Source organism: Trichechus manatus, unplaced genomic scaffold, assembly GCF_000243295.1.
Source record: "Trichechus manatus latirostris isolate Lorelei unplaced genomic scaffold, TriManLat1.0 scaffold00187, whole genome shotgun sequence".
NCBI lineage: Eukaryota > Metazoa > Chordata > Mammalia > Sirenia > Trichechidae > Trichechus > Trichechus manatus.
The window spans coordinates 3,164,924-3,184,284 of NW_004444123.1; the positions used below are offsets into that span (position 1 = coordinate 3,164,924).

The 19,361-nt window shown below is 44.5% G+C and overlaps 1 protein-coding gene across 4 annotated transcripts in view; it reads right to left on the reverse strand.

The window, feature by feature from the left end:
- Positions 1-14,351: 14,351 nt before the first annotated feature.
- Positions 14,352-19,361, reverse strand: part of RPS6KC1 (ribosomal protein S6 kinase C1) — a 221,099-nt gene continuing 216,089 nt past the window's right edge. The window contains exon 16 of one of the 4 annotated variants that reach the window (XM_023741713.1): positions 14,352-19,010. In XM_023741713.1, the coding sequence (XP_023597481.1) occupies positions 18,879-19,010 (132 nt within the window). In that variant the 3' untranslated portion in view covers positions 14,352-18,878. The remainder of the gene's footprint in view (positions 19,011-19,361) is intronic. The other 3 variants (XM_023741715.1, XM_023741714.1, XM_023741712.1) reach the window with 3 other exon arrangements.

Here is a 19,361-nt window from a genome sequence, read left to right on the forward strand (position 1 = left end):
CTTTCTTGCTCAAGGTCTATAAAAGATGTTGCCCTTCTTCCCCAAGACAGAACACCCTACCAGGGTCTTCTCCAGCACTGCAATCCTGAAGAAAGGCTTTTGCTAAATGGTGCTGTGGTTGATTTCCTTCCACACCTGCTGACTTGGGTTTTACTGTTTAACAATCTCATGCCCACTACAAAGAATGCAAAGGAATTATGAAAAATAAAAATAAAAACTGGTGTGTTAGGGCAATGGGGTTATGATGAATTATTTCTTATTTTCTAAAATTTTTCTAAGGTGGTTATATTATGTTAATAATGACATCCCTTAATGAAAATGAGAAGGGTGCATTATTCAGTTCCTACACAATTATAACTGAGTCCAAGAAAAAATTTCCAAGAAAATCTTAAGAATCTGGTGTTTTCTGATGTCTTGAGTCATTTGGGCTATCAGTTTCTTTAAACTTTTCTTTAAAAAAAAAATAGCCTGGTCCTCTGGAAAAAAAAAGTGAATATCTGGTTTAGAAATGACCAACGTCTCAAAAAGCTTTGATTTCTTGCCACCTACTCTTCTCCAAAATGTCAAATTAATGGCATCTGATCCTAACAAAGTGAAGCATCCACGGCTAAAAATGTCTTTATAATGGGAGTAGGGAGAGAGGGAGAAAAAGCAGGGCTGATTTTTTTCCCAATATGTTTGTCATTATTATAGGTTATATACACAGAAGGAAAGTTAATTAAGCTTTAAAAAAAAAAAAAATCCATCACACATCAATGGCTGCATTTTAATGAGTACAAAAAGTTGAGGTGTTTACTACCAATTAAAGTGGTTTTTAAATAAGCATTAATTAACACAGAAATTCAGAAGAAAGTTATACCTTGTCAAAGAAAGGCCAGTGCAGGCTATGCCCACTTGTGCTCCCATTCATATTCAGATAGTAATTACCACCAACCCTATATTTTCCATAATAATGAGGAGATGCTGTCATGTCTATCAAACAACAACACACACACAGAAGTGGTGGAATTAGAAATTCTCAACCTGAAGTAAACTTTTCAAATGTTTTCCTTCTGGGTTTTTCCCTCCTCTATGTCAGAGTTATTCAAAGAGGAGGCTGGCCTGATTTTAGTGGCAAGTTTCTTTCTTGCCCTTTTGTAGAGAGCACTGTGGGACAGCACGCATTGGTCAGAGAGGTGTTGTTCAAGTCTGCCCAGCAAACCAGAACAATTACCCAATTACGATTTCAGAGGGCCTGCGATTCTTCCTTCACTTCTCTGTAATCATATTAACTTGCATAATCCTACTCCATCCCACTTCCTTTTAGAAAATGATTGTCTACCAGAAGGTGATGAGGAGACATAAAATCTTTAAAACCCACAGCCTAACTAGCACACGGTCAGATCGATGGTCTCATCCTTGAGGGAAAAGTGATGAGGCATGTGCTGGAATTTGAAGTGGCACCTGTGAAGACGCCATGGGGGACCACCCAGGGAAAAGGACCCTCCAGCACTCAAGGCAACAAGTTGCAGAGACTGATCCCAACCTTACACATCAGATCTTCTTAGTGCTGAGTTTACTCTAAACCAGTCACATACAATTGGCAAAAAAAAGGCCAATGCGCATTAAGAATTTACAGTGGAGAAGGGTTCAGATCATCTCTTTCCAGGGCCTAGAATTCTCATGTTCCCTCTCTAGGTTACCCCCTTGCCGAAATCAGTGAGTTTAGGTAAGGCAGCTGAGTAACTAACCAGAAGGTTCATGGTGAGCTCAAAATCAGAGCAGGGAAGCAGAGCAGGGTGGGAGGGTCCTGCCCAATGGAACACCCCTCCCACCCAGCCACCCACCCCCCCACACACAGCAGGGAGCCTCTTCCTGCAGCCAGCTGACTCTGCCCCTCACCCTGCAGCGCCTCTCATCCCGGGCAGTGCTGCAGACAGGCTGATTTCTGTATCTTTGGCCCCAATTTTCAATGCAGATTCTGCCCCTCCTTCCCTGACACGTATTTTTCTTTACATGACAGGGAATCTTCTCCTGTTGTGATTTAATCGGTCAGATTCTCACCCTGTCAGATTCTCCTTATAATCATCCTCTTTAAAGATCCAAGAACTGAACACCAAACAGGAAAGATAACTCCAGGAGTCTGCACTGGAGATTTCTTAAAGAATCAAGTTGGCTAAGTTGTCGTAGGCTCAATTCTTGAAGGTAAAGGACGAGAAGAAGCAGTGAAAGAGACTACATCATCTCCCAGAGAAGGGCAGCTTCTCCTCAAAGTACAAAAAGGTGGCAGGAAGCTTCCAGACCCTCACACAAAGGAGGAGGAAATGTGTCCTCCTTACTCTCAGCTGAAGTCCCTCATATGCACAGAGAGAGGTGGGCAAGAAGACAGTTTGATTATGTGGCCTTTTAGCTGCCAGAGTGAATGTCGGTGTATTCTCTGAGGCCCCTGCACAACTGGGGTGGAGACAGACAAGAGACAATTTAGCCTACAGATCAACATGACAATTTCAGGTGTAGCAAGTGCTATGAAGAAATAAAATAGTGTGGTAAATAAAAATCATTTTTGATAGGGTGGTCAAGGGAAGCCTCTTTGAGGGTGGTCTGAGTTACAAGCTATTTTAGTAGAAGGATCAAAGTGCAGGGTACCACAAAAATGCTAGGAGATCATTTCTAAAGATAAAAAAAAATATATAGCCCTAAAGAGGTAGCCCAAAATTAGACAGTAGGTCTTGTTAGAATCCAGTTCAGCAGTATTTCCAGCCTCCTCATTGGCACTGAGACAATCAGCTAACTACAACCGATTTGTACCTTTCCATAAAGTACACCCAGGAAGATCTTTATTTGAAAATACCTGGGTACCGACCACCACCAGTTGTCGTTGAGTGGACTGTGACTCATAGTGACTCGCCATGTGTCAGAGTAGAGCTGTGCTCCATAGGGCTTTCAGTGGCTGAGTTTTCAGAAGCAGATTGCCAGGGCTTTCTTCCATGGTGCCTCTGGGTAGCAGCCAAGTGGGTTAACTGTTTGCACCAGCCAGAGACTCCAAGAGCAGGTTATTCTGTCTTTGTGCTAACACACCATTTCTTCTCAAAAATTAGACTCTAGTTCAGGCATTTCACTAACTCACACTGGCCTTTCTCCTCCCAAATCATACTGAAACTGGGAAAGATCTACAGCATCAGTAGACAAGGGGCATGGGCCCATTATAAATCCACCAACAGCTGGGGACACTACAACCCACGAAGCATGAAGAAAGTAAAAGAAGTTGTTGTGGGAGAAAAAGAACAATTTTCATGGACAAATCAAGAACAAACCACCAAAGAAATTAAAGCCACACTAGAGGGCCCTGCCTGAAGCACATTCACGACCTACAAACAAAACAGAAACATCTTAGTGACTGACAGATGGCATCAGATGGGAACCGAACGATCATGATGGGAGGGTACGGACAGATGTAAATACAGTCCTTCCATCGTGTCTCACCACGTGAAGACACCAAAACCAAACCAGAGGCCATTGAGTGACTCTGACTTACAGTGAGCCCATGCGAGCCGGAGTAGAACCAAGCTCCATAGGATTGTCAGTGGCTGATTTTTCAGAAGATCACTAGACCTTTCTTCCAAGTCCCCAACCTTCTGCTTAGTAGCTGAGCGTTTAAACGTTTGCACCACCCAGGGACTGCATTCCACCAAGGAGAGACTCAGAAACTCAATATGCCGAACTGTGCTCACTTTTTAAAATACCCTGATAACACGAAAAGAGCAGGGTCATCAGTCCTGGAACCTGTGATTTCAAGGAGAAGTGAGGAATTTCCTTATGAAAGAGAACCGGCTGACATACCTGAGAAGGAAGCTGGGAACTGACGTGGAGTGGGATGCGGCCAGAGGCCCGACCTCACTGCGGGGCCACAAGCACTGATACCCCGCCATGCAAGCCAGGGGCACTCCAGATCCTCCTCCTCCTAACAGGGCTGGTCATTCCTGGCACCCACTTGTCTTATCTGACCCATCTCCACAGGAGCAAACAGGCTTCAGGAGCGGCTAAGTACCCAACGTGCTTCTTAGAACAGGAAGAGGTGGCACACCCCTAAGCCCACAAGTATCCACTGCCTAACGTGGGCCTCCACTCCTCACTCCTTCCACTGGGGCCTCGGCTCCTCGTTCCTGCCACCAGGGCCTTGGCTCCTCACTCCTTCCACTGCCACCAGGACCTCGGCTCCTTCCACTGCCACCAGGGCCTCAGCTCCGTGTTCCTTCCACCACCACCAGGGCCTCTGCTCCTTCCACCACCACCAGGGCCTCGGCTCCTTCCACTGCCACCGGGGCCTTGGCTCCTTCCACCGCCACTGGGGCCTTGGATCCTTCCACCCCCACCAGGGCCTCGGCTCCACATTTCTTCCACTGCCACCGGGGCCTCGGCTCCTTCCACTGCCACCAGGGCCTCAGGTCTGTGTTCCTTCCACCGCCACCAGGGCCTCGGCTCCTTCCACCGCCACCAGGGCCTCAGCTCCTTCCACCGCCACCGGGGCCTTGGCTCCTTCCACCGCCACTGGGGCCTCAGCTCCTTCCACTGCCACCAGGGCCTTGGCTCCACATTCCTTCCGCCACCACTGGGGCCTCCATTCCTTCCACCACCACCGGGGCCTCTGCTCCTTCCACCACCACTGGGACCTCCACTTCTTCCACCGCCACCGGGGCCTGGGCTCCGTGCTTCTCTCACCGCTGTCACCTTTACAGGAAAAAGCCCACTGGGCACTATTTAAACAGGCAGGTGGCTGTACTTTTTGGAAAAGTGCGCGTTTTCCCCCCGTAGTGGAGACGAGGTCAAGTCTGGCAACATGAAATGTCGCTTTTTCTGAAATTCCTTAGTTATGTTACACCCATTATCTTGTCTTATTAAAATGGAAAGAACTGTCCGCAATGTGTGTCCCACTCTGCCATTTATCGGAAGTGGGATGGAGTGTGCCTTTCCACTCAATTTGAACAATGAAATGAGTTTCATTTTTATTTATGGGCTTCATAAATCTGTTTCACTTGCTGCTTTTCATGCCCCAGTTCCACACTGTTGTGTTGGGATTTCCCACTCTGCCAGGCAATTAAACCACAAACTCGTGGAAAAAGAAATTTCTTTACAAAACTCTTTTAAATCCAAAATAGACATAATCACATTTCAGGTCCAACATATTTAAGGGATGGGGTCTTTAAGGTTTCTTTTGGGGCATCCAGCTCCCCAGATTAACTCTTTTCTGTCATTGCCAAGCCTTGGTTGAGTTCTAAAGGTTAGTCGGAAATTCCAAGATGGAAAGAAGCCTGTAGTTGGAGATACTGTGTTTCCAGGTGTGGTGCGGCCCATGAGGAGATAACACCGTGGCTGAAGGCTGAGGAACAGCAGGGCTGACAAAGCCACCATCACCTGAGCTCAGAGCAGGACGAGACTCACAAATTCAAGCAGTAGCAATATGACTTCCACCTTCTATGGCAGATTAAAAAAAAAAAAAAAAAAAGGTAAGTATAGAGAGAGGAGAAACTGAGTAATGAAGAAAGACAAAAAGGGAAAAAGTGAAAAAAACAGACAAATAAACAAACAAGCCATCAAGCTCAGTCACGCAGATTTGCACCGTGAAAGGAAGGGTGGAGAAGTATAGTCCCATCTCTCAGCACTGTGTCACCCTCACAGGAAGCTGTGCTATTTCTCCAAACACAGAACTAAACAGCAGGCTTCTACCTGATAAGGCTGCAATCCTCCTAATCCAATAACATCGATGGATTGGGTTTAGGTCAGGTATAGTTCAGTCCTGTTACACAAAAGTCCAAGAAAAGAAACCCAATAAAACTTTTTCCAGACAGGAACAGAGTAATCTGAATTTTGTGACAGCTCAGACACAGGCCAAGCCAAGGTTCTCCTTGATGCTTTCTCTGATTTAATCGTACTATACATCGACTAGTGGAAATGGTAGAGTCCCTGGGTGGTAAAACGGTTACTGCACTCGGCTACCAACGTTAAGACTGAAGTTCGAGTCCACCCAGAAGCACCTCAAGAAAGGCCTGGCACTCTCCTTCTGAAAAATCAGCCACTGAAAACCCTATGGAGCACAGTTCTACTCTGACACACGTGGGGTCGCCATGAGTGGAAACCGACTCAATGGCAGCTGTAAGTGGAAGCTTACAGAGAATATTTAAATCTGTCCCCACCAGACTGTAAGCTACTTCCAATCAGGAAGCACCTAGCCTGTGGGAGGTGCTCCTTGTTTGTTAGATTCATTTACCTGAGATGCTTGTATGCGAGGTGAGCTGGCTGCTTCAGCGTCAGGCCACTAATCACAGGGCCAACCCAGCTGCTCCGGCTGCCTGGGAAGGTGTTCCCTTCCTCCCTCCACGCGGAGCCTGGAAAGCAAGGATCTGTACGACTGTGTGCCGCACTAGGTTGACACAAGGGTTTTGGGCCAGCTGGCAGGCATCTCCCTGGGGTAAAGATTGGTGGATCAGGATGTGATGAGAAAGTCACCAGCCATTAGGATCATCCTCCTGCCTCGGCACACTAAACAACCTTCTGGCTCCAAGGTACTTGTCTAGTAGGGAGAGAACGGAGCTAATGCGTGTACTCTGGTTCATCTAGCAGTTACTCTTATTACAGAAAATTAATAAACTGACATTCTGATGTATATCACAATCTCTTTGAACTTTTGCTAATGTGGGTCTATCCCCCTGAACCAGAGAAATTATGGTGGTCAAGTTCTGGACCTGACCAAGACGGGTTCTAGATTCTGAACCCAGCAGGGGAATGAGACTGGGGACTTTCTGCCTAAGCAGCCAGCCAGCCCTCTTGTTGCTGGGTGCCACTGAGTCAACTCCAACTCACGGCGACCCCATGTGACAAAGTAGAACTACCCCATAGGGTTTTCTAGGCTATAATCTTTATGGGAGCAGATCGCCGGGTCTTTCTCCGGTGGAGACACTGGGTGGGTTCAAACCACCAACCTTTGGGTTAGCAGTCGAGCACTTAACCACTGCACCACCTGGGTCCTTCCAGCCCTCCTAAACATTTCTAATACCACAAAACATCTCAGGAAGGACTTAATTCTACCTCAGGGATACTGCATGCAAAAATGAGCCAGAGAAATATTAGCTAGAATAGCCCTTTCTCTATCCCACTGGATTGCAAAAATTGCATCGAAATAAAATTCTTAAAGAACTAAATAGTGCTTACAAAAAAAAAAAAACGAAAAACTCTTTCCTTAGTAACATTGAATGGAGATGAGCCTGAACCAGCAAAAAGACCCAGAGCCATTTGACACAGTTGTCCAGGTTGTACACTGCACAAGGGCACCATGTAAGGGGTGCCTTTACATCACAGGAAGCGTAGATTTTTCTATTCACTGGCCGATGGCAGCAAGGATCTTGAGGAAAGGCTGTCTTTTTCTAAATTTACACAAAGATACCAATAAAGACTACCAGTAGCCCTGTAGAAACCCTTAGTAAAGGGACAAAGTAGCGGTATTATCATTTATCATTCCACTTAAATATATATATAGATATACATGCACATATACACACATAAGTATGTATGTATGGACAGTGAAGCCTGTGAGAGCCGGAACTCAACAGGACTGCCTTGTTTCTCCTGGTCTCGCAAGTTTTCCACCTTTGACAGGTGCTTATAGCGCCGTCTATTAAGAATCATACCTCATTTTGGTTTTGAGTTTTCCTTCGCCGACGGGTGTCTGCCTTACACAGGTTTTACTGTATATGTATCTACAAATATATACAGTCAGATAAAACAAAGACGCAGGCAAACAGCACTCATGTCAAGAAACAAAACCTTGCTAGCCACCCCAAAAGCCCCATCCATGCGTCCTGCCCAGCGAGAACCCCTCCATCTCCCCAAAGTGACAATTGTTACGGTGATCATCTCCTTGCACTTTTTAAGTTTATCACCCAAACGTGCATCCCCAGACACTGTTATTTAGTCTTGTCCTCTTAAAACTTTGAGTATGTCTTTTAATTCTCTTGTAGTCTATAAGTTCCTCCCCATCTCTTATTTCTTCACCAATGACCTGTAGAAGCTATGTGACCCACAGAGTTCCCCACAGTCTGGATGGTGCTGTCCTTGAAGTGCAGTTCATCATGTTCCTGATCATCTGTATCTCCTGCAAATCGGCTGCTGAATCCAGTTCAGAATCAGATTCAGGCTGGATCCCCTTAGGAAGACTGTAGGTGATGTCTGGCAAGACTATACTCACCAAAACCCACTGCTGTCAAGTTGATGCCGACTCATAGCGACCCTGTAGAGTTTCCAAGGCTGTAAACCTCTATGGAAGCAGACTGCCACATCTTTCTCCGTGGAGCCGCTGGTAGTTTCAAACCGCTGACCCTCCAGTTAGCAGTCGATCACTTTAACCACTGCACCACTAGGGCTCCTTGGCAAGACCACAGAAGGTACATATGTCTGGTTATCTTTTTTTTCTGTGATTTTGACATTGACGCTAATTGTCCATATCCATCCATTGGGGGTTACAAAATGGTGATGTCCTACTTGTATCATTTCTTTCTCATTCTGAGGCTGGAATATTTTAATAAAGAGACTCTGCCTGTCACTGACTATTTGGATACTCAGTAGTATAGTTCATATAGAAATCAGGATAAACGCTTGAATGAGTTTTTCCTTTATTTCTCAGTTTTCAAGATAATGAATTAGTCCCCTACAATTCCTCCAAATATGGCCAGTTCTTTTTAATATCATTAGCAAGTCATGAATTTAGACATATTTGATAGGTTTCAACGTCAAACTGCCCCACCTCTGGCCAGTGGGGGCTCCTTAAGTTGGCTCCAAGTCCTTCTGATGTGATCCTGGTAGTCTTTGACAGCTACCATGTTATCTTTTAGGACAAGACATTCCAGCTCCATTTTGTCAACTTTCATCCCCAGAACGGTTTCCCCAGGAAGCTTTCATTTCTTTTAGAGAGAAACAGTATTTCAAGACTACAGCCGTGGTGCTGGATGCTCTTTGCTACTAAACTGAACATTGTCTCTAGGACTTTACAGTTTAGTCGTCTAGGAAATACTGACTTAAAGATAAAATACCTCATAAATTTATACTAACACTTTCTATTCAAATTCACGACTACAGACCTTTTACTTCACTTCTTCCCTATAACATCAGAATCTCTACTCTGAGAATCCTGGTTCTCAAACGCAGAGAGGATGATAGAATTAACTCATCCTAAATTATTTGCTTTATCCCACATTACACAAACAATTTCAGAATAAAAATACCAATGTCACCACCAATATGATTACCAAAAACATTACACATTTTTTGCACATACTCTATTTTCCCTCTTTAAAAAAGTGGTTCCACTGTATCTTCACTGGAGCACAGAGCCGCGCACAGCTGCTGGCCCCCTCGTACATCCTTCAGTCTCAGTTCTGCAGGTAACTGTCCATTCAGTGCTCAAGTCCTTATATAACATCTTGTTCCTCATTTCAGGCGTCTCTACCAGATTCCTCAGGAAGAGCTTATGGGAATAATACGCCCTGAGTTCCTGCATGCTCATCAATGGTGCCGTTTCTACTTAAAAGTCAGTTTTGCTGGGTATAAAATCCTTGGCTCACTCTTTCTTTCCTTGGATCTTTTAAACATGTCATTTTTTTTTTTCCTGGATCAAAGCACTGCTGTCAGGAAGAGTGATAATAATCTAATTTTTCCCCATATATACATATATATATATTTAGATGTTCAAAGCATTTTTCCCTTTTCTTCACATTGGTCATACTGTCATTATACTCAGCTATGTGGTGTGCTCTTTCCCTATGTAGCTTCCATTTTTTTTTAAATCTCAGAGAAGTTTTCTTGAATCAGTTTTTTATTAGTTCAGGTCCTTTGCTTTTGTTTTTTCAAGATTTCCTATTAACCATATGTTTGAGCTTCTTTATCTACTTCAATATTTGGCACTTTATCTTGAATCCTTTTTATCTTAATTTCTTTTTTATTTTTTAAAACTTTCCTTTTCCTTTTATAGTTCTCTTAAGGCAGTATCTGCTGTGTTTATTCACGCACTCATTCACTCCTTATAATTTAGTTTTCATTTTAGAAATCACTTTTTTTATTTCTAATTCTTTCCTGAATTGTCACTTCATTTGTTTTTTTAATTATGATTTATGTTTTTCTTTCGTGTCTTTTATAGTTTTCTTATTGTCTTTCTGTTCACTTTTACATACAGTAAATTGCTGTTTTGATCTGTTTTGTGAGCACCTCTTTCTGGAGTACTTTTGTTGTCTGTGGTGATATTCCACTCCTAATTCCACTCCTAATTCTCTTTTCTTATAACAACTTTGTATTAGCCTTGACATTGATTTGTTTCTGTTGTGCATTTTTATGTGAAATTAGTTTTCTTGAACTATTAGAAGGAAGCGGGCTTTTAAAAACAGTTTCTAACTTCCCAGAGCTCCCTCTTGTTTTTGTGAAGCATAAAAAAGAAAAGTGACATCCTGCTTTCTGAGATGTCCTGGCTGTCTCTCCCTCCTTTGATCTGACCTCTCCTGATCAATTTTGTCCCTGTCCTGATCAATTCTGATTCCATTCCCAGCAAATTTCTCCTCAGTGTAGGGCCGTGTAAGAAGGCAGTTCCAGCAGGTCAGTTTTGAGAGTTCAAAGGGCCAGCCCTTCAGTCCTCTTACTGTGAGCCCTAGACCACGAAATCATCATCATCTTCTAAATCAAGCTAAGTTTGCTGTTGCTTTCTCCTGATGCTTTCTCTCAGCCTGTCAGAGGAACTTCGCCTCAGTTTTGTGAAGATCCCTGTATTATTTCGGGGGTGGTGTGTGTGTGACTCATAGACTCATAGCGACCCCATAGGAGAGAACAGAACTGCCCCACAAGGGTTTCCAAGGGGCGCCTGGTGGATTCGAACTGCTGACCTTTTGCTTAGCAGCCATAGCTCTTAACCACTATGCAACCAGGGTTCGCTACGAGTAGGAGTCGACTCTACAGCAACAGGTTTGGTTTGGTTGTGTGTGTGTGCGTTTGGGAGGGGAGACATGTGGAAAGTGGGCCATGGGCGAGTAGGGGTTGCTAACCGGGTTGCAAAAAGTTAAAGACACAGCTCCTGCCCTCAGGAGTTTACAACCTAAGAATTCAACACACATCCATTTAGTGAAGCAATCACATCACGTCTCTGGGCCTTAGTTCCTCCACTGGTAAAACACAGAGCATATCACTCGCCCTGTCCAACTGTACAGGTTGTGGAGAAGACGTTAAGTAACAGAAGCACCCTTAACCTGGTCATCTGTGTCCTGAGTCCCCAGGGGCAGGAACCACACGCTTTTCATCTTTGTCTCTGTCCCTCAATGCCTAGGACAGTGCTGGACACATTGTGAGCACTCAGTGTTTGCACATTGAAAGAAAGTGTAAAAAGCCCTATTGCGTGATAATTAATTTAAGCCAACAGCCCCTCAGCCTCATCAGAGATGACAAGAGTTAACTTGCCACGTTTGGGGGCTGCAGAGGCTAGCCTCAGAGACCCTTCCCACTGAAGAAATGGCCTTCACTCCAAAAGTCAACCATCAGAAGACACAAAGAGCTGAGTTTTTAAAATGCCTTTTTTATTATGCAGCCTTCAGCAGAAATGTCACCTTTCTAAAGCAAGCTGTTATCCTGCACTCTCTGTGCCAAACAGGCGCCTCTGAGGAGCAGGATTTTGTCTCCATATTTTTAGTGATTTGTGTTTCTCTTTCAAGGAGCTCCATGCCTTAAGGCACCTGGAACACCAACAACGCAGGAAGGTGAGCTGACGCCAGGAGCCAGCTCCCACTGCATGAAACGGGGGTTTTTGCAGAGCAGGTCCAGAATCCGCATCAAAGCCACGTAGGCATCGCCCTGCCCAATAATTCACGGCCCCTCAGTGCGGCTCATTGTTTTCTGGTGGGCTCCTTGGTTGAAGCCATATTCTCAAAGAAACCCCGTTTTGTGACAGGGCCCCCATCAGCAGGCACAGCCACATGACAGGCCCAGAAGCCACCAGCACACTGCCGGCAATGCTTGCCAAGAAGCCAGATGCTGCCACATATTGGCATCTGGGTCCTGGAATAGCAACCATGTTCTCAGTCTGGCTAGGGACTCTGACCCCAGCTACTGAAGGAGACAAAGGGAGGAAAGAGAGAGGGAGCAAGGGGAGGGCGGGCAGCCTGTGGGAGTCTCTCGGTAACCTCCCTGCCATGGGCTCAAAGCTTCCACAACAAAAGACTCACTAGAAGTCCGCTACCAATGCTGCAGCGGGTGGCAGGAGGGGCAGCAATGGGGAGCCTTCTAACCCAGCGAGCTGTTCTGGCACCTGGGGAGCGGGGGTGGCTGATTCAGAAGGAGACAGATGCAGCAGGCAGCAACTGCACCCCCTCCTCTCCTGAAGCCTGATAACCCACAGAGGATACACGCGACAGGATGCAGCGTAAGTCTGCAGCAGAGGGACAGTGAGTGGCAATGTGGGGACGGCTGCTGCTTTCTGCTTTCTGGGGGCCAAGATTCACCAGCGGCAGCGAGGCCAGCTGAAGGGAGAGGGTGAGACCCAGAACCCGTGGTCTAGAGGGGATCCTTACAACCAAGAAAGGTGCGGTCAGAGTTTTAATCACAGGAGTGGGGTGCGGAAGTAGGAAAGGACGCCCTGTGTCTTGTGGTGGCTTCTGATGTCAAGGTGATACCAGCCTGAGAGAGGCTTCAGGTCCTGCTTAGTCATGTGGGGTGGGAGCATGGCCAGGAGCGGTGGGCTGAACTGAGAAGTTTAGGGCTTGAAGTAAGGAGTTAAAGAGTGCAAAAAGCAGGCAGCTGTGCTTTCTCCAAATATCAAATTCTACCCAGCCTCCACTCTCCCCAAGATCACATGTAGGTCAAGGGTCTGACACTTTACGGAGCGGTTTTATCAGCGAGCGAGACTGAGAGACGGGCTCTGCCAGGGTGGAAAGGACCCTGGCCGTGCAGTCAGAAGACTAGGGGAAACAGCCCCAAAGGTCACCTACCAGCTGGCGGCCTTGCCTCTCTTCAGGGCACAATGGATCCTCTCCATCCATCAGATACTGCACCCCCTAACCAGGACCCCCTGGGTGTGCCTCTGGTCATAATCAGTGGGTGAGGGTGAGAGGTCAGTGGGAACCACTCCCCACCACTGGAAAAAATGATGCAAAGCATGTCCTATGAATGGTGGGTTAGGCTATAGTGTCATTTTTTAAAAAAAGACGGCACGTTACTACTGAGACTGAGCCCAGGCACGGAGAGAACGTCTGGGCAGCTGAAGCCACTGCCGACACTGAACCCCACCTACTGAAAACGCAAATTATCTAAACATTTTGCACATGCTCATTGATAGGGCAAATATGTATTTGGTCAAAATATACCTTATTAAAAACCTCATCAAATAATCTTGGCACTTTACAAATGAAATATCCTTCATTTAAAACGAAAAATAAAAAGATAGGAAGGTTACTCACCTTCTCCCAACACACACACACCCTTAACCTTCAGGGAACATCTAATAAATTTCCGTTCACTCCTGTGAAGCTTGCTGCCCATTTACAGAAGATAAGACCAAGTCTACCCAGAGAGCACCCCCACTGAGTCCGCCAGCTCTAAAGAGAGCACAGAGCGAGTCCTCTACGCTGTCAGAACCTGATGGGAACAGGTATTTTCCCCAAGCTTGGTTTAGATTCTTTACATTGCGATTTTGAACCACACAGGAACCCACGCTAAATGTAGCTCTGCTTAAGAAGGAGCAAAACACGCAACAATATACAACAGATAATCAAAAGAATTACAATTCTAATTCGGTGCTTATTCCATCGACTTCCAAAGTGAATTGGAGATAACAAAAGCTGCCTATAGGGGGCGCGTTGCTCGATTACAGACGACTGTGACGGAAGTGGCTGCGTCTCTTCGGGGGAAGTGAAGCACTCCCCACGCCATGCTCCTCCTTCGTCCTCTCTCTGATCTTCTCTTTCTTCAACTGACCGTTTGCCTTTCCTTTTCCTTTCCTCCTTGTCCTCACTGTCTTTTCCTGTCACCAGTTGCCACTGCCACGTGACTCCCGAAGCCTGCCTCCTGGGAAGTGTGCTGAGTGTCCGGAGACGGCTTCACACTCAACACACACACACCAGACGGGATGCTCATGAGCACCCAGGGCAGAGGCAATAACCTGAAGTCAGACTAAGCCAGTGGTTCTCACACTCGAGGAGGCGAGTGCACACTGCTGAGCCCACCCGTCAGCTTCGGACTCAGCAGGTTTGGGATGGGGCCCGAGAACACGCATTTCTAACAACTTCTAACAAGTTGCCCATGTGGACAAACTGGAACCACTTTTTTTTTTTTTTTTTTCATTTTCCTAAGACTTTTTATTTGGAAATAATTCAAACGTAAAAGTTTTCAAAAGAGTAAAGATCACTCCTATTCCCTTGACCCAGATTGGGGGCCACTTTTTGGGAACCACTGAGCTAAGCTAAATGTACACCAGAGGTCTGGTACAAAAGAAACCACCTAGCCGGATGCACTGCCTTCAAAGAGATCACAACACTGTCCAAAGAGAAAGCAAACCAAGCGTATAAAAGCAAGAAGTGGGAAGGAGCGCCACAAAATAATGGAAGAAAGAGAGCTGGGGCCCAGGGGTGTGAAGCTCTGAATAGTAACTATCATCCGGGGCGCGGGGGTGTATACACTTTCCTGGTTTGTCTCTCTGGTGATTCCTTGGGGGTGATTTTACAAACAAAAAATCCATCATCTCCTCATACGTACTGGTTCAAGAAAAAAAGAAAGCAATTATTTGATAGGGAAACTATACTGGGTACGTTTTGAGAGACACAGAATAGAGTCTGATTACATACCCCCCCCCTTTCATATCCTGCCACCTTAGCTCACGACTTTATCTAGTCTCAATTTCTGCAACAGCTCCTAGCTGCTCTCCCTGCCTCTACCATCTCTCTTTCTCCAATTAAGTCTCCATTCTACGCCTAAAATTATCTTTGTAAAAGCAGGTTATAATGCCACGTCTCTACGAACCTTCACTAGTTTCCCACAACCTAGAGAATAAAGTCCGAACATCTTCCCTGGCATGTAACCTGGCCCCAGGTGACCTTTCCAATTCATGCACCCAACACACTGGCCAAGCATTTCTATACTATCATACACAGTCTCTTCCCCCGAATACTTTCCTTCTCCACAAACAAAACCTTAAAAAAATAAAACATAATTTTTAAAAACCTTATATTTAAAAAATTACTCAAACTTCAAGATACTGCTGCAATCCAGGAAGCATCCCTGAAGCTCCTCAGACCTCCCCTTGCAAGCTCACCACACTCCTGTACTTTATTAACGTCCACCATACTCTGTCCTACTTACTATTAACGCTGGCCACACTCTGCCCTACTTACTATCTATGCTTCTTTCTTCCTCTGAGCTTTAGAAGGCCCTTGAAGGCACGTACCAAGTCTTTTGCTTAGTGACCAGAGAAGTCCAAAATGGGGGTGGGAGGCGGTGAAGAGGAAGTGAAGACAGGTGGAAAGAGAAGAATAGAAAAAGAGAAAGGAGTGGGCAGAAGGTGAGAGAAAAGCTCAGTTTTAATGACATTTTCTCAGTCAACCAGAACCTTTTTGCTAAAGGCAGCTCCTTCAACTATCTAAAACATTTTCTTTCTAGAACCATGTACAGATTTTTTTTTTATTAATGTTTTGCCAGCACTACCTCCTTTTCTTCTTCATTGTTTTCTATGTCCTACTGAATCATCTATATTTATATAAAGGAGCCCTGGTCACACAATGGTTAAGTGCTCATCTGCTAACCGAAAGGTTGGTGGTTAGAGGAACCAGCAGCTCCACAGGAGAAAAGACCTGGCAATCTACTTCCATAAATGCTGTTGGGCAGTTCTCCTCTGTCACGTGGGGTCGCTACGAGTCAGAATCAACTCAACAGCACCCAACAACATGATGACAAACGTATACATCTCCAATATGATAAGGGCAACTTCACATTACAGCCATTATTTTGGCACTGAAACTGCTCAAATGCCTTTAACGTTTGCCTCTTTTGGTGGGGCTAGTCAAACCTTTGCCTTGTGGATACCTAACGCTACCCAATGCCCAAACTTTGGGAGGAATTTAATCAACATTCCTAGAAGAGTTAACTTTTTGATACGACAATTTTTGACTTGAGATTTACAAGAGCAGGATGCCAGCAACCCTGTGTGAGCCCAAAGCTGGTTCATTTGTCACTGCTCCTCACTACATTCGATAAGAGGTAACCGTGCCCCCGAGAAATCCCAGCAGCCCTTTACCGACGCCCATGGCCTCTGCCTTTAGGACCAGCCATACCACTTGTCTTCAGCAAGGAGACGAAGACGAAACTGACTCTAGATAAGTGTGTCACTTAATCCTTTCCTAAAAGGCAGTTCAGCCACCTCTTTTCTGGGATGGTAGGAAGTTTCAATTTCTGCCCAACTCTTCCTAAGGGAAGAACAAAGAATTTGCACTTTAAATCCAGCTCAACAAAGAAGGCTGTATTGCTCCAGATACCTGGACCAACACACCTCCTGAGAGCTCTGCTTCATTTCATCTGGACAACCCCCCTCAGGTTACTTTGTCTCTTAAGCCTCCACAAATTCTCTCTGCCTCTATTTCTCCCTGAGACGAGATACCTGGATCAAGGGAAGAAGTCATGGGATAGGGACAGATCTCAGGTCAAAAGTGATCCAAAAATATGAGGCTGTACCATCTGACAACCCGACACCACTATCGTAAATCTTACCAAAAAGAAGCTCGTTCCCTGGTTTCCTATTCATTTTCCTTGAAAGAACAAGTAATGCCAAGTCACAAAAACCTACAGTACTTTGCTTCCCATTCCCCTAATGCTATTATGTTTACAACTTTATTTAGAAATAGCTGACTTCACAGCTTTTGCCATTCAGTAACCCTTCAACACGAGGGCTTAACATGAAATCCTTAAAATGAGCTGAGTAATCATCAAATACTCAAAAATCCAAATTACCTAGACTGGTAGAGGTTAATGCTCTGCTTTAAGTAGGAACAGAAAGTATCAATTTTGTACTCTGATTTGCCTGCCAAAGGGCTGAGTCAGGTAAACTCATAGAATGTGATAGATGAGGGCGACAGGGGAGGAGACACTATCATGGTCACTGAGAAAGGTCTAAGAAGTGGGCAACTGCAGGTGTCTCCTAACCTTTCACCTCTGCGCACTTCTCTCTGACCTTCAACTCTCCCTTTTCAGTGGACAGCTGCTGAGAAACCTTTCCATATTTCATTCTATTTATAATTTCTACAGCCACGTAACCACTAAGGGTATATGGCAGGAACCCAAGTACCTGGAATTACTAGAAAAAGAATTACACCAAAAGAGTTAAGTACCCATTTAAGAGTTTCATTAACCTTTTCTTTCCCTACAAAGTTAGTTTATCAAATTAATTCACTCTGAAAATAGAAAATCCATCATATGCTTGTAGAGCTAGATGGAATCTTAGAACTCACCTCCCCTTTTATTCCTCAGATGTGGGAACAGGTCTAGAATATTGTTATTGATCAAGGTTACCAGGCTAGCTAGTCAGAGACAGGACCAGGAGAGCAAGCCAAGACTTTCCATTATATCCTACAATCCTCAGAGAAAGAGCTGGAAATAGCAGGCTTCATAATCCAGGGCATTTAGATATGCCAGAGGTTAGATCCAGCTTCTCTAAGAAGAAAGATGATCCATCTCATGCCTTGGCCTTCACTATAAAATAATCCCTAAGCGAGTCCAATAACGATACTCTAGGGGGCTCTTGGGAAGCAAAGAACCTTCTAGCACTTTAATCAGACTTCTTTCTATCTGAATTCATAACTTAAAGGCAAGTGAATCTCACCAAAGCCTATTATGTGTCAGGCCATAATATAGTCTTACTGGTCGTACCATGAGTATTATTTACAAATGTTATACTCTTCAGTGCATGCATTATGTCAAAGTAAACCTCAATCCTGGTTCACAGCAACTCTGAAACAGGACAGGAAAGGCTTAGGGGTCAATACAACATGAATGGTAGCTGTTTAAAAGAGTTTAAGACAAGTTTAAATACATTATTAGGAATTCAGTTATCATAGCAATTAAGCTGAAAATATTCATGTCTTACATAGCATTAACTTGTGTCATTGTTAAAGCAAATTGCTAAAATGATGGCATTTTTTTAACACTTAGGAAGCTTAACTTACCCATGTGTGATATAGAAATGTCAAATTTTCATAACTTATCCTAAGATAAGTGGCATGACATCATCATGTTATTGGTAACTTGTTTGGAAAAGCCCTTCTATAAAGAGCATAGTAAAATAATAATCAATGACATTTTTAATTTCATATAGAAATAAAACATAAAATTGAATGAGAAATACTAAGTAGTGATTTTCTTTCATAATTTTTGACCCACATTCCGCACTCTTGCTAAAAACAAAACGAAACAAACATAAACAAAAACAACAAAAAAGAGCAAGACTAGGATCACCCACAGTATCAGAGCTTAAAATACTAGCACATCACCAAATAAAAACAGACTCGGGCTCATGAGCCCAAAGCCACTCAACCTGTGTGTTTATTACTAAAATAACTCACGTCAACCGTGATTAGGAATGATGTATTTACATTAAGCACAAGTTCCAATCAGACAAACAGAATGACAGTGGGAGAAAGTGAAGCACTGGAATTGTTCAGCAGACTGACAAAGCAACCATCTGTTGACACTACCCAGTCATGTGGTAGGCAGGGAGCTTCACCTTAGCTTGGAGTCCTGCTCTCATGTCACAGGGCACTTCTGGAAGGAAGCTCTCTAACGGCCAGCACTAAGTGTTCGCACACTTCCTACTCATCCTCACAGGAAGCCACTCTTAGGTCTCACCTGCACCAGTTCCTGTCATGAGGCCGTCTGTCGGAGAGCTGAACTGCAGTTCCAGGGAGTGACGTCATCTTGATTGAGCTGTGATCTGGTGACCTGTTCCCCAACCTGGTGTTGTTGCAGCCCTTCAGCTGGGGTTCAGGTTACAAGAAAGGGGACCAAAAAGGAAAAAGGGGGAGCAGAATAATAGAAAAATGAAAAACTGCTTGCACATTTCCTTTGTTTCACTGAAGCATTTTGTACTTCCATTTGCATTTGATGGGAGGATCCGGACGATGGCAGATGGAAGCTGTGCAGATGTTCTCAAAGAGAGGTGGGCTACAGATCTCAAAAACACAAGGAAGACTTAAAACATACAGAAAAAATCGATTATTTTTGGTGACTCCCAACTTGGAAATAGTGACTTATTCTTTCTTCTTTGGACAAAGTTTTAAAAATAGATATTAACATTTTTTAAAACATTTGTTAATGTAAGGAATAGA